The sequence below is a fragment of the Apium graveolens genome, chromosome 2, assembly GCF_009905375.1.
Source record: "Apium graveolens cultivar Ventura chromosome 2, ASM990537v1, whole genome shotgun sequence".
In the NCBI taxonomy this organism is placed as follows: Eukaryota; Viridiplantae; Streptophyta; class Magnoliopsida; order Apiales; family Apiaceae; genus Apium; species Apium graveolens.
Window position 1 is genome coordinate 51130677 of NC_133648.1, and position 14498 is coordinate 51145174.

At 37.8% G+C, this 14498-nt stretch overlaps 1 protein-coding gene across 1 annotated transcript; it reads left to right on the plus strand.

Moving 5' to 3' along the window:
• The first annotated feature begins 8664 nt into the window (after window positions 1–8664).
• LOC141707408 (protein NUCLEAR FUSION DEFECTIVE 4-like) lies at window positions 8665–10737 on the plus strand. Its single transcript, XM_074510552.1, has one exon. It carries the CDS (start codon window positions 8893–8895, stop codon window positions 10585–10587), a length of 1695 nt encoding a protein of 564 aa, XP_074366653.1. The 5' UTR covers window positions 8665–8892; the 3' UTR covers window positions 10588–10737.
• Window positions 10738–14498: the final 3761 nt, after the last annotated feature.

The window sequence follows — 14498 nt, forward strand, 5'->3', positions numbered from 1 at the left end:
GTACAAGCTTGAAATGTTGTCCGGCGAGGCAATCAAAAACACTTGGCATGCGAGTCGCCTTCGAAAATTTTATCAGTAAGAAATTTCTTTAAAAGTTTGTATTTGAATTCTATTCGAAAAATGTAAACAATTCGGCTAAATAAAGAAGCATATTATGTCACATTTCTTTATTTGCACATGCCGCGGCCGGCCGAGTATTATCTGAGGGCGATCCTGAAAAAGATAAACCATTCGGCCGCCACCCTTATCCAATTTGATAATTAAACATGTAACAAAATGGGCAATGGATAAACACGAATTAAGGGCCTTAAGGGGCCATCCTGGAATAACGCCCTATCATTCGTCTTCCCTTAATCATTTGATATTAAAAAGGCCTAGGGAACCCTTGTCCCGGGGCAATCAAAAGAAGAACATGGTCCTTCGGCCTCAAACAGGTATTCAAAATTAAACTAAAAACCAGGTCTAGGGGCAATCCCGAAGAAGACCTCCTCTGGGACGAACGAACCATGACATGCTGATCTAGGGGCAATCACTGAAAGATCAGCATCCTTGTTCCTTCGCCTACATCCAGTAAAAAGGATTAACAGCCCGAAGTCAACTTCGGCATTTAACCCTTGGGGCCGTAGGGGATAATAAGGCAGCAATTCGATAAAATCGTTAAGGCGAATAAATAAGACGAAGATACGATTCATTTTATTAAAATTAAATTGTTAAGGCAGATAAAGCCGAAGATACAATTCACTTTATTAAAATTGTTAGGGCAGATAAAGCCGATGATACAATTCGATAAGATCGTTAAGGCGAATGAATAAGCCGAAGATACGATTCATTTTATTCACAATTATTAAAATTGTTAAGGCGAATGAAGCCAAAAATACAATTCATTTCATTAAAATCGTTAAGGCATCAATAATGCCGAAGTGGCGATTCGTTTTAATTGTTAAGGCGAATGAAGCCAAAGATACAACTATTAAATGCAGTAAGACAATGTTGACGAAAGACGAAAGATGCATTAAAATATAAAAACCCGAAGGCTAGTTAAATTACAAAAGCTCGAAGGCAGGAGTACCAATTACAAAATGAGTACCGATTACAAAAAATAATAATACAAGAAGATGAACGAAGAATGCCGCTGCAAGAGTTGGGTACGACCATGGAAACACCAACGGCAAACTTCGCAACAAGATCATTTTGCGTCATGTCAAGCACCTCAGTGCTGAAGGCTTAGGCTTGAGGGTCTTCATCCAAAAGCTATTCGTCTTCGCCGGAGGAGACAGGAGGGACTTCGACTGCTGGCCGGCCGATAGGATCCTCCAGGCTGTCGTTCAGCAACTGCTTATAATCCCAGTTCAAGCCATGGGCCCTCTCCAGGACATAGTCAGCGCCGAACTAAAAGCAGCGCTCCTCCGTCCGGTCCAGCTGCTTCTGCTTTTTCCGAAGCTCCTTTCAGGACCTCTTCAGCTGGACGTTCCGGTGGGAGATCCTCCGGTTCGCCTTCTCCGGTTCAGTCTCCAACCGAGATCTATCCTCCTTCAACGCGGTGGCCTCGACCTCGTTCTAGGCTTTCACCCTTACGAGTTCCTCCTCGGCCGCCGTGGCCCTCCTCTCCAACTCCTTCACCTCAGCCATTCGAGTCTCCATGTCCTTAACTTTATCCTCCACAGCTGCGACCCAAGGAGCAGCCTACAAAAAGACAAGACAAGAAATATTACTAAAAGGAGCCGAAGGGAAAAAGATGGACGAAAAATAAAAAGGAGAGATTAAAAAATGTACCAGGGACAGGAAGGACAGAAGCTCCGTGCAGGCCTCGGTAGCAGAGGCCGAAGCAAAGGTCGGAAGATCGACCGGAAGCTGGAGGCCATGGCATAGGTCCTAAGCCACCTCCTTTGTGGATTGCCGGGCTAGATACACAATGTGGTCGGACGTGAGCACGCCCCACCCTAGGAGATAAGATCGCGCAATCCCCTCCTTGCTCCGGGTCCTCTTGGAAGGGTTTCCCTCTCCCATGTACTCCAGGTCGTCCCCCTCCTCGGCCTCAGAAGCCGCATGAGATTGGCGAGGCGACGGAGCCCTCTCGGCCTGAGCCCTCTCGTCTGTGCCCTCCGAAGGATCTGGCATAGCCCCCTGATCGGTGACCTTCTTCGCCGCCTCCTCAGCCGCCCTCTTTTTGGCCGCCCTAGCCTTTTTCCTCTCGATCAAAGCCTCTCTCGAAGACACTGAAATACAAAGGGGAAACAAGTTAGTCCGAGTGTATATAATCGAATGCATAACAAGGAAAAATAAATACACAGGTGATGGGATAAAACTAGTGAAAGAAAAAATAAAGGAAGAAGTTTTGTTACCCCACCCCACAAGCTGAAGAGCCAGTCCTTGTCCCGAAACTCTCCGGGACCCAGCTTCTTCACGTTGACGTCTAATAACGCCGTGTAATTCTCCTTCTCCTCCAAGGTCAGACTCGACATAAGAAGCAGAGAGGGATTCACATCTCGCCAAACCGACATGGCCGCCAACTTTGGACCACTCACATAATACCAATGAGTGTGAGTGAATTTATTGTTCGAATTGGTCGCCGTCCAATCAGGTCGCCCTGCTCGACGGGCGATGGTGTAGAAACCGGGACTCTTCGGATTCTTCCGAAAGTCGTAATGATACCAGAATAGACGAGTGTTGGGTGCGATCCCGGCGTGAAGACATCTATTCTGGAAATAGTTAATATGGATGAACCCATTTGGGTCCATCTGTCCGAGGGTGATGCCCATCTGGAAGAAAAGGTGCTTGATCAACTTCAACGGAGGCACCCGCAAGCCACACTTGAAGGCCGCTTCCGAAACCCCTACGGCGCAGCCTCCATATCCATCTGGCACCCCGGGAGTATCGTAGATCCTTTCGCCCTCCCTTGGTGCATACAGCCAACAAAACCCTCGAGGGACGGAATAATCCTCGTTCATCTGAACTACGCGTCCCTTCGTCAGTTCTGATCGATTATTGGCTGCAAGATAGTCGGCAGCCGAACCAAAAAGGGCCCGTCCAGTCCGCTCGGGGCGAATGGAAGACGTTCCCTCCAAGCTGTTCGACAAGGGGTCCCAAGAATCTGGGGGGCGGTTTGCTCGGTCCATGTCCCTGTATCAGGAACAGAGAGACATTAGTCCATGTACTCAGATTAGCAGACAGAAAAGAAAAAATAAAAAACCGAGTACACGTCCCAGGACCGAACAAACCAGAACCCCGGAGGCGGTTTTCGAAGGCTGCTCCTGGGGCAAGCCATCCCGAAGGATGTTCTTGCCTACAGAACCTTTCGCAAACATCTCAGACTCCGGACCACATGTTTACGCCCTGGGTCGGCTCCCGAAAGACGTTCTAAAACCAAGAAATCCCGAAGAACGTTCTTGGTCAGAAAACACCCTGCATGCCATTTTTAAACCCATGGGGCCCCCTCAAATTGGTAAAACCCGGTGAAACTTCTATTACCTACCCAGAAATTCCCAAAAACCCCAAAAAACACAATGGCACACGCACAAAACCCAGAAAAACCCCATGAACCCAGAACAAAACCTCTAAGTCCACATGCAAACATCCTAAAACACAGGAAACCGGCATGCAAATTCAAAACTGGAAAACAAGAAAAAGGACTTACTTATCTGGAGATGTTCTTGGATTGAAATGGGATGATCTGGGAAGACGGAGTTGCTGTTGCCCGTGATTGGAAGATTCACCGCAATTTGTCACTGTGTATGGAGAAACTAAAAGTGATGAAAAGAAAAGAAAATGCACAAATGGGCTTATATAGGCGCCTAAAATGAATTCAGAAAAGCGACGTTTGAGGGTTTTTGAAATAGACGTCCCAGATCAAAACGGTTGATATTCAACGGCTGGGATTGAGCCATGGAACGACGTGCCAACAGCTGTCACATTAATGCACTGCAAGTCCCCACAAGTTTGCCACGTGTACGACCGAAGATCGAGGCGGAACTGAAGCGATCGCCCTAGGGTTTCTTTGCCCCAATATGGGCCGAAACCGGTGTCCGTCGGCCAGCCCGAAGGCCCAGCCGAAGGACAGGGACATGTTGGTTATTGGCCCAACCAGGCCCATTGAACGAAGGCCCAATAAGCAGTTAAGATACTGGGCCGAAGGACCTCCAGGCCCGAGAAACGAAGGCCCACGAAAGTCCAGGCCGCGGCCCACGACTTGCAGACCGTTGGACAAAACAAGGGACATAACGCCCCCATTTCACTCCCTCCTTAATGATTGGTAACGGCTGACATTCAAAGCAGAATTGGGTATAAAAACCCTTGTGAAGTAAGACAAAAAAGACAGACACATTCTCGTAAACACTCCGCTTTTCTTGTATTATTACCCTACTTTTACAGCCAGATTCTGATTCTCACACCGGAGGTGAATCGGGGGTACAAACCCTCGCATTCTCTTCACTTTCAGGTACGGCCGAAGCCACCTCGAAGGCAGTCGAAGCCTGTTCAAGTTTCCGAAAGGATCTAGCCGTAACAGTTTTGATGAGGATGCGGACGTGGGAGAAGCTAAGCTGTCCGATGTGTTGAAGAATGTCCGATATATTTACACTGTACACCTGGATGATTAACATCCTTTCGTAAATGTTGAGCTGATATAAATTCCAGAAACCTCCACCAGAGTCATTCAGAAACAGGGAGCTCAATTGTTTAGTTGAAGTTAACCCCGAGAAAGGTTTCACTTCACCTTCTAAAATGCCGTTTGCTCAAGCATGTTAATTATTCTTACAGTTCGTTCTAAAATCACACATTTCCAGATGAAAACACTAATGCAGTTTGTGATTGATAAAATGTATATATACTCTAACAAGAAAAATGTAGTTGCTTGACAAAGATCTGTAGTAATGAGTTTGCTATTTTGTTGCAGGATAAAACTTCCTTGAAAGATTACTGGTAGACGAATGGCTTTTGAAGTTAGCTCTAGTTAAAGGTCATCTAGAAGAATCCATGGCGATATGGACATTTAATACAAGGAAACATACTACTATTTGTTTTAGATGAACGATCCAAGTCTTGTAGTGCTAAGCGTGCCTGACTTTTGGTGTGCTATTTTATCTCGGGAAAATAATGTAAATAGTTACAATGTTTAATACAACTGTAGTTGGTTTTTGACTAAAACATTGTATATGATGAGGATTGATTGTAATTTTTAGGCCTGTGTCTGTCATTGTGACTTTCCAGACTGATTTATCTATTAGAATTTAGAATTGAGTGGAGGCCAAAAGCTCTTGAATTTCTATCGTTTCCTAATTAATACACCATCAAAACTTTCTTCCACTGTGAAGCTTGGGGGTAAGCTCCTTTGGCTAAAAGATGGGACTCAATGAACTCAACACTGATTCCACCGAGAATAAATCGGTTTAGTTTGGTTCGGTTCATTGCCCTTAACAGGACAATGAGGCTCAAATTTTGTTGGCAAGTTTACATATCAATACTTCTGCAGCATCTTGAAAAAGCACAAAGATTTCATGTGAAGATTGCACAATCCTGCAAGCACGTCACACTGATATGTTGATTTATTTTACAGGATCAAAAGCTTAATTGCTGTTGAAAATTTGCTTACCAAGGTCTTAGCTAAGCTTTATAAACAAATATCTTCAAAGGATTATTAAAGGTATGTTTCCGTTCCTACTTTTAGTAAAGGTCATACATCATGAGCATGGTCCAGAAATGTCTGATGTTACATACGAATTTCCTAAGCCACTTGTGATGACATTAGTTCTACGTCTGTCATGTATGGATCACCTTTCATTGCCCTTCGGTCACCCTTATCATTGCCTTTCCAATTCCTGGATCAGTCTATGTTGCTGTTGTTCGTCACAAGGCGCACAGCTTCCACTAATTTTTGCCACATTTCTCAGTGTTGTTTGGGCTAAATATTATTCTACACTATACAGTTGCGGGAAATTGGCTAGCCTACCTATATGTGAATGTAAAGCTTATAGGGCCTCTGTATGATACATAAGCATTTAAAAGAGCATGCAAAGCAAGGAATCAAAAAATTATATCAAGTTGAATTTTAATGCTGTTAAGTTACCAGATTTCCTAAAATCTTTAAATTTTGAATGGAGATTCTTTTCAATATACTTATAAGCTAATAAGCCAGTGTCCGTTCTTAAAGTAAGTCTAATAAATCTCAGGATGAGTGAGAATCGGACTTAGGATCTGCTACGACAGAAGATAAGACCATTTAGACCTTGTTTATGAGTTAATCATTCAGTTACTGCGAATTTAAGAGATGGCGAAGAAATATGTTATCAGGTTTTACGTCTGTCATGTATCGGTCACCCTTTCATTGTCATTCCAATTACTGGATCAGAGTATGTTGCACCAATACTGATTACTGGTTCATCATTAGGCGCACAGCTTCCACTAATTTTTGCCACATTTCACAAGTGTTTAGGTTTAATTACCATTCTACACTAAACAATGGTCTAGTCTACATACCAACTTCACTTTAATTCAACTTGTCTCCCAGTATCCTCACCATGGTCTATATTTATCATAGACGGTGGTGGATCTAGGCTTTCTTTAGACATTTGTTAGTCTTTCTAGGATATAATTTGTTAATAAATAGTTTCTTCACGTGTACCTATAGCTAATTAAAAACAAAAAGATAGCAAGTTGCTAACAAGATGCAAAATGAGTAATAATCAAGTTGCATTATGAAAATCACATTGCGCCATTGAAACTGTTAAAGTAACATTATTCTACTAAGTACAGTTTACTAAAATGGGTGAACAGTTATGTTTCAGAAGAGCATCCGATGAATCTAACAACTGTTAGTTCATAATTAAATGTCTTAATTAATCGGTAATGATTCTCCTCCTAGTCTCTTCAAAACTAATATATTTTGAATTTTAACAGGTTAAGCACCAGGCTACTGCTCTGATAGTTCAGTTCATACAAAATTGTAATTATGCAACTTATTTCCAGAATCAGGTTTCAGACCTTCATAGATTGAGTAAAAATACGCCAAGTTGACACGAAGACACGAGATGATGTGATTGTTTTTCTGCCTAATGATTAGATGGTTAGGTATCTGCGAGGAAGAATTACACTTAGCTTGTAAAAATTCTTGCTTTGGATATGAAGCCTTGGCTTAAGTGACAGTTTTGAATTTGGATAGAATACGTGTTAGTAAACATGAGTCCGAGATTCAGATTGTTTTGGTTTAGTAAACATGTTAATTCGTCCAAGTTAATTTCAAATTTCATTAACTTAAACATGTCGGTAATCAAGTCAGATTCCTTGCTAGATTGCCAGTGTCCCAACTTTCAAGTAGGAAATATAATGAGTCTCGGATTTCGCAAAACTGTTGCATACTCTATCCTTCTAATGGGTCGTTGGCTACATAAAATCACATGGTTAACAGATACTACTTGTACAGTGACTCGGTGAGTCAACTATTAGTGGAATCTATAAAACAAAGGTAGGTCTAGTTTACCACATTGCAGGACCTGAAAGTAGCGCCACGCTTTGTGTGATTTGATTCCACTTGCCATTGTTGATGTTAAGTTCAGAAGATACAGATGAATTATTAATTGTAGGTAGCAAATATAATCAGAATAAATCCTTCTGTTTCTAGAGTAAAATTTGATGATTGCGAATTGATGGATGGGGTCGCACTCTACTGAAGAACTGGCATTACACCAAGTTAAGTGATCAAACATATAATGATACCAATGAGTGATGAGAATAATTCTTCACAGCCAAGAAACTGGATGAGACAGTATCACAATGAGGGGTCTGAGGTTTAATTTTACAAATGCTAATGATTCATGTGTTTAGAAGTTTATCTATGTCTTCTGTGAATGGAGATTAGAGTTTTTTATAATGGCATTTGATATATCACATTTTTAAAATTATGCCCTTTAGCAGGAGGGAGAGATAAATTCAAAATTCTAATCAACATCGTCACTATGCTATCAATAAATCCTCGAGTAAAATGCTTGTTATAACTTAGGTACCGGTGCCATAGTTCAGAAAACTGAGCAATCATAGTTCAATGGTTGGGTAAAAATGGGTGTGAATGGAACAAAGGAATCATTATTGTGATGAGATGGTGCCTAGGACCACCTGGTGACCGCAGATCTGTTGGAAGTCAATTTCGAATTAATTTGGAAAGGGAGTTTCATCCTTACCTAAAACTGCACACGCATATCCTTAACTCTTTTACATGTCTAGAAGACTATGGAAACAAAAAGGCTACTTACTTTGCGATGCGATAGGAGTTTGCGTGTAGCCCCACTCCCCCAAGCTATATAGGAAATCAAATAGCAGGCACCAACGGTTAACCGGGCTCATTAACCATAAATCAAACGTCCCTTATAATCAATTCAATAACACCTATTACTGATATTCTAGGATTATTAGCCTAACCGAAAATAGATGTGCAATCAAGCAAGTGGAGTGATAGTACTTTAAATAATGCCCCCTCCCCAAGGAGAATGCAGGATGTGTGACTAGGGAGTGGAGGATGTGTGACCGCATAGGCACTAATTTATAAGGGGCTCATTTCAATGTCGCCCCTTTTTATTTTTAAAAATATAATTCCGATTCATGAGTTCTGAACCCTCAAACCGTCTTTAATAGGAAAATTGAAAGAAGAATTGAATTATTAATCTCAAAACAAGGCAGTACCTCATGACAGGGGTTTCAAAAATTTTAAGACAGGCCCTTTGTCGTTGCCCATCATTTTAATGAAAAGGATTCTAAACTTTACCCCTAAACACTTCAAAAAGGTGCTAGATTTCAGCCACACACAGATATATCATGTGGTGCTTAATGAGCTTTTCAATTTTCTATATATAAGAGGAGGTCATGCTGGTTAGACTGTAACTTATCTTCTTGTGACACACTAGAAACATGACTCTAGAGCTAACAATGACAGAAAACTTAAGTTCAGCTGCTAAAGGTAGCATCCTTGAGTTTGCATTGCACGTTTTTCGTGGTCGATGGCTCTCGCTTTTTGCATCTTTTACAATCATGGCTGGTGTAGGAGGTACTTACATATTTGGGATTTACTCCAAGGAGATTAAAGCTTCTTTGGGATATGATCAGAGCACGCTCAATCTTATTGGATTCTTCAAGGATCTCGGCTCAAATGTTGGGATTTTCTCTGGCCTAATCGCTGAGGTAACGCCAACTTGGTTCCTTCTGATAATTGGTTCGTCTCTGAATTTTGTTGGTTACTTTGTGATATGGCTTGCTGTTACCGGCAAGATAGCCAAGCCAAAAGTGTGGCAGATGTGTACTTATATGTGCATTGCAGCCAATTCCCTTAACTTTGCAAATACTGGAGTTCTTGTCACCTGTGTGAAGAACTTCCCTGAGAATCGTGGCGTACTGCTAGGCCTCTTGAAGGGGTTTGCAGGACTAAGTGGAGCTATCATGACTCAGATTTACTTGGCTTTCTATGGCAATGACCCTCAGTCTCTTATCTTTCTTATTGCATGGCTCCCGGCTGCAGTTTCAATGGCTTTTGTTTATACGATTCGAACTATAAGCGCTGGTAGACAGCCAAATGAGGTCAGAGTTCTGTATCAGTTTTTTTATGTATCACTTGTGTTAGCATTGTTTCTGATGGCCATGACCATAACTCAGAAACTAGTAACTTTTCCAGCAGTTGCTTATGATGCAAGTGCCACTATAGTTTGTGGTCTGCTCTTTTTCCCTCTGTTTATCGTTTTTCGAGAAGAGCTATCTCTCTGGAATCAAAAGAAAATTCCCAGTAATGATGTGAAGATTGAGATACCAGCACAATACACTACAAGATCAGAAGAAGTACCAAGAATTTCGTGTTTTTCTGAGATATGCAATAAACCACCAAGAGGGGAAGATTACACAATCCTTCAAGCACTATTTAGTGTAGACATGCTAATTTTGCTTATCTCAACAGCTTGTGGAATCGGCTCAAACTTGACTGCCATAGATAACTTGGGTCAAATCGGAGAGTCACTGGGATATCCAATGAAAAACGTGAACTCATTCGTGTCTCTAGTAAGCATATGGAACTACTTTGGAAGAATATTTGCTGGTCTGATCTCCGAGAAACTTCTAGTTAAATACAAATTTCCCAGGCCTCTTATGACAACACTATTCCTCTTCTTGTCATGTGTTGGTCACCTCCTTATAGCCTTTCCTGTCCCAGGATCAGTGTACGTAGCATCTGTAATCATTGGATTTTCATTTGGAGCACAGTTTCCCTTGCTCAATGCCATAATATCTGAAATATTTGGGCTAAAGCACTACGCTACATTGTTCAATGTGGGGCAGTTGGCAAGTCCTGTTGGTTCGTACTTACTAAACGTAAGGATCACCGGAGTTTTGTATGATCACGAGGCACTAAAAGATCTTTCACGAAAAAACATGCACCGATCATCAAGCGGGGAACTGACTTGCATTGGTACTCATTGTTACAGGCAATCATTCATAATTCTAGCTGCTGCTGCATGTTTTGGGGCTTTTGCTTCCTTCATTTTGGTGCTAAGAACTAGAGAGTTCTATAAGGGGGACATATACAAGAAGTTCCGAGAAGAAACTGAGGCAACTGAAGGATAAGATTGTGAAGCAGATTATCCTCTTTCGAATGTTGTGCTCAGTTGTCTGATCTTGTCACTCACAAATATGTGTTTATGCAGTATTAGTGATCGTAATATAAGTTTAAAGCTATGATTAAAGTTCTTAAGGCTACGATTTTTAGAGGTTTTCTATTGCTAATCTGAATTTCTAAAGTTATAAATAAGATTAGGACAAAGTGCAGTAGCTTTCTATGCAGAGAAGTAAGGATGAGTCATGACATGATCTTTAAGACTTTAACTACCCAAAAATAACGAGTCACGTACACAATGGAAAGTTTGGCGTCATGTAAAATTTACCATATTTAAGAGATTTAATTTAAATGATTCAATTCTGCAGACTTTGTACATTATTTATAAATGCATAATGCACAAGCAGATAATGAAACAAATTGCAGTCACGGATGATCGAAATGTTGTTGAATTTACAAAAATAATCAAAAAATATTTATTTCAGTTATAAACAAAGGTTCAAAGTAAATATATTTGACAAAAAAAATAGGTTCAAAGTAGAACTTTGTTATAGTTATTATTTTTTCATTCTTATGATACCATTTTTTTAACAGACTGCACTTATCTGTAATACCCGTCTATCCATCTATATATTATAAATTGCGGGATAAAACTTTTCTAATATTTAGTATCCAATATGGCTATGATATAATTTTTAACTTTAATTTGACCCAATGGACTATCCATTTTTAGGTTTGGTATCCATATTAGGTTTATAAAAGATCCATATATTTATTATGACCCGTTTTAATTATAGAAATTTTGCGATACAATTATAAATATGAATTGTGTTACTTACGGTAAGTTTTAAATACAAATTTGAAGTAAACTTTTAATTTTAAAGATCTATTTATAGAAATAATCTCATAAAATATATAACATAAAAATAACTTATGTAACAAAATTAGTTCTTAAATAAATTTATCATAATATGTAGATGTAATACACTTATTATATAAATAAATTAATCTTTCAGAATTATATTATTCAATTTTAATTATAAATTTATTTATTTATTTTATTAAATAATTTTTGAAATACCCGTGTGCAAAGTACGGGCTATAAACTAGTATATTATAAATTGCTTCCTAAGGTTTGGTATCCATATTTTAGCTCGGATATAATTTTTAACTTTAATTTGATCCAGTTTGGTATTCATATTAGGTTTATAAAAGATTCATATATTTATTATGACCCATTTTAATTATAGAAACTTTGCAATACAATTATAAATATGAATTGTGTTACTTATGGTAAGTTTTTAATACAAATTTGAAGTAAATTTTAAATTTTGACAAATCTATTTATAGAAATAATCTCATAAAATATATAAAATAAAGTAACTTATGTAACGAAAGTAGTTCTTAAATAAATTTATCATAATATGTAGATACAATACACTTATTATATAAATAACTTAATCTTTCAGAATTATATTATTCAATTTTAATTATAAATTTATTTATTTATTTTATTAAATAATTTTTGAAATACCCGTGTGCAAAGCACAGGCTATAAACTAGTATTTATAAATTGCAGGATAACCCGTTCCTAAGGTTTGGTATCCATATTTTGGTTCAGATATAATTTTTAATTTTAATTTGACCCAGCGGACTATCCATTTTTAGGTTTGGTATTCATATTAGATTTATAAAAGATCCATATATTTATTTTGACCTATTTTAATTATAGAAACTTTACAATACAATTTTAAATATGAATTGTGTTACTTATGGTAAGTTTTTAATACAAATTTGAAGTAAACTTTAAATTTTGACAGATCTATTTATAGAAATAATCTCATAAAATATATAACATAAAAATAACTTATGTAACGAAAGTAGTTCTTAAATAAATTTATCATAATATGCATATGCAATACACTTATTATATAGATAACTTAATCTTTCTGAATTATATTATTCAATTTTAATTATAAATTTATTTATTTATTTTATTGAATAATTTTTTAAATACCCGTGTGCAAAGCACGCGCTATAAACTAGTATATTATAAATTGCTGAATAACCCTTTCCTAAGGTTTGATATCCATATTTTGGCTCGGATATAATTTTTAACTTTAATTTGACCCAGTGGACTATCCATTTTGGTTTTGTATCCATATTAAGTTTATAAAAGATCTATGTACTTATTATAACTCATTTTAATTATAGAAACTTTGCAATATAATTTTAAATATGAATTGTGCTACTTATGGTAAGTTTTTAATACAAATTTGAAGTAAAGTTTAAATTTTAATAGATCTATTTATAGAAATAATCTCATAAAATATATAATATAAAAATAACATATGTAACGAAAGTAGTTCTTAAATAAATTTATCATAATATGTAAATGCAATACACTTATTATCTAGATAATTTAATCTTTCATAATCATATTATTCAATTTGAATTATAAATTTATTTATTTATTTTATTAAATAATTTTTGAGATTCCCGTGTGCGTAGCACGGGCTATAAACTAGTTACTATATAATTTGCTATATATATGGACTATCCAGTTAAATTTAATTGACCCATCTTAATTAATATGGTTATTATTTGAATTTTAAAAATAAAGCTATCTATGGAAAACAATTTTGAACAAATCGAATCATGCATGATTTGCTCCAATTTGTTACATCATTTTTTCTCTCTTTTTCCAAATCATCATGCCCCTCTCTCTCCCCTCAATCGACAGATTACAATGGAGTTACACTACTTCTGAAATTAAAAACTTTGCTTGGAGTTTACAATGCAATCTCAAGGTATTGCTTCTAAACCTTGGTGGCTCCAGAACTGTTTGGTTAGATTGTTTGATATTTTCCCTTGGTGGCTTCAGAACTGTTTGGTTAGATTGTTTGATGTTTTCATAATAGAAACGGTACATGACATTCTTTTGATTATGTTCAATTTCAGGATTCAAGCGTGTTCGTGGACGTAAAATTGAGAAAACCTTGAATCCATCTGATGTGTCGGGTGAACAAGGTATTAATTCTCATGTTGATGCAGCATGTAAATATTTCCCTATTTATTTTTAACTGATTTATTGATTTTGTCGAACCAGATACAAAACGTCACGTTCGTGGGAGAAATGCCAATTCTATTCTGTTAGGAATATGTTGTGTACTTGATGATAAACTAAACAAAACACCTTAGTAGATTTAACTTAGTGAATTTTGTAGCACCCGACGGATGATCAATTATAGTCCCGACGGATGATTCAATATAGTCCCGACGGATGACTAATTGATATCCATTGGGTGAGTAGCTTATGTAACAATAAGTCATGCAGCACATTTCTGCAAACAACTTTGTATAGTTTCTGTAGTAGCTTATGAGTCATGGAGACTGCTAGTAGATGTGCAGAATAGGTTGATTAAATATAAATATAAGATGTCTTGTAATTCTGCACAAATGATATAGAGTCAAGTGATAAATGGCTACCCGACGAATGATTAACAAAGTTACCCGACGGATGATAACAAAGCAACCCGACGGATAACAAGCATGTACCCGACGGATGATCAATTCAAACATCTGTTGACATTGACAACACAGTCACATGCGTTGGGTGTTTGCAAAAGTAATGTGGCAGTCTGTTTAACAGGAAATGAAGAACAAAGAAGTATTACCGTTTCCATGCAATTTAGGAAGATTTTCAAAGATGTTGGAATAGAGTAGTGAAGCAGCATGGAGTTTGACTAGATATTTTTATTTTATTATCATGTCTTATTACCATGTAAACTTGGTGGTATATAAACCAAGTGTAGCTAGTAGAACAAATAACTAAGCAAACACTTTTTGAAGAGAAATAGAAAAAGCTGTAACTGTTAAGAATTTCTCTGCAGTTTTGTTTGTTCACTTGTAAAACAGCTGT

What these genes read in the sequence shown, in the direction of transcription:
- LOC141707408 (XM_074510552.1), top strand. Translation starts at nt 8,893, where the DNA reads ATGACTCTAGAGCTAACAATGACAGAAAACTTAAGTTCAGCTGCTAAA.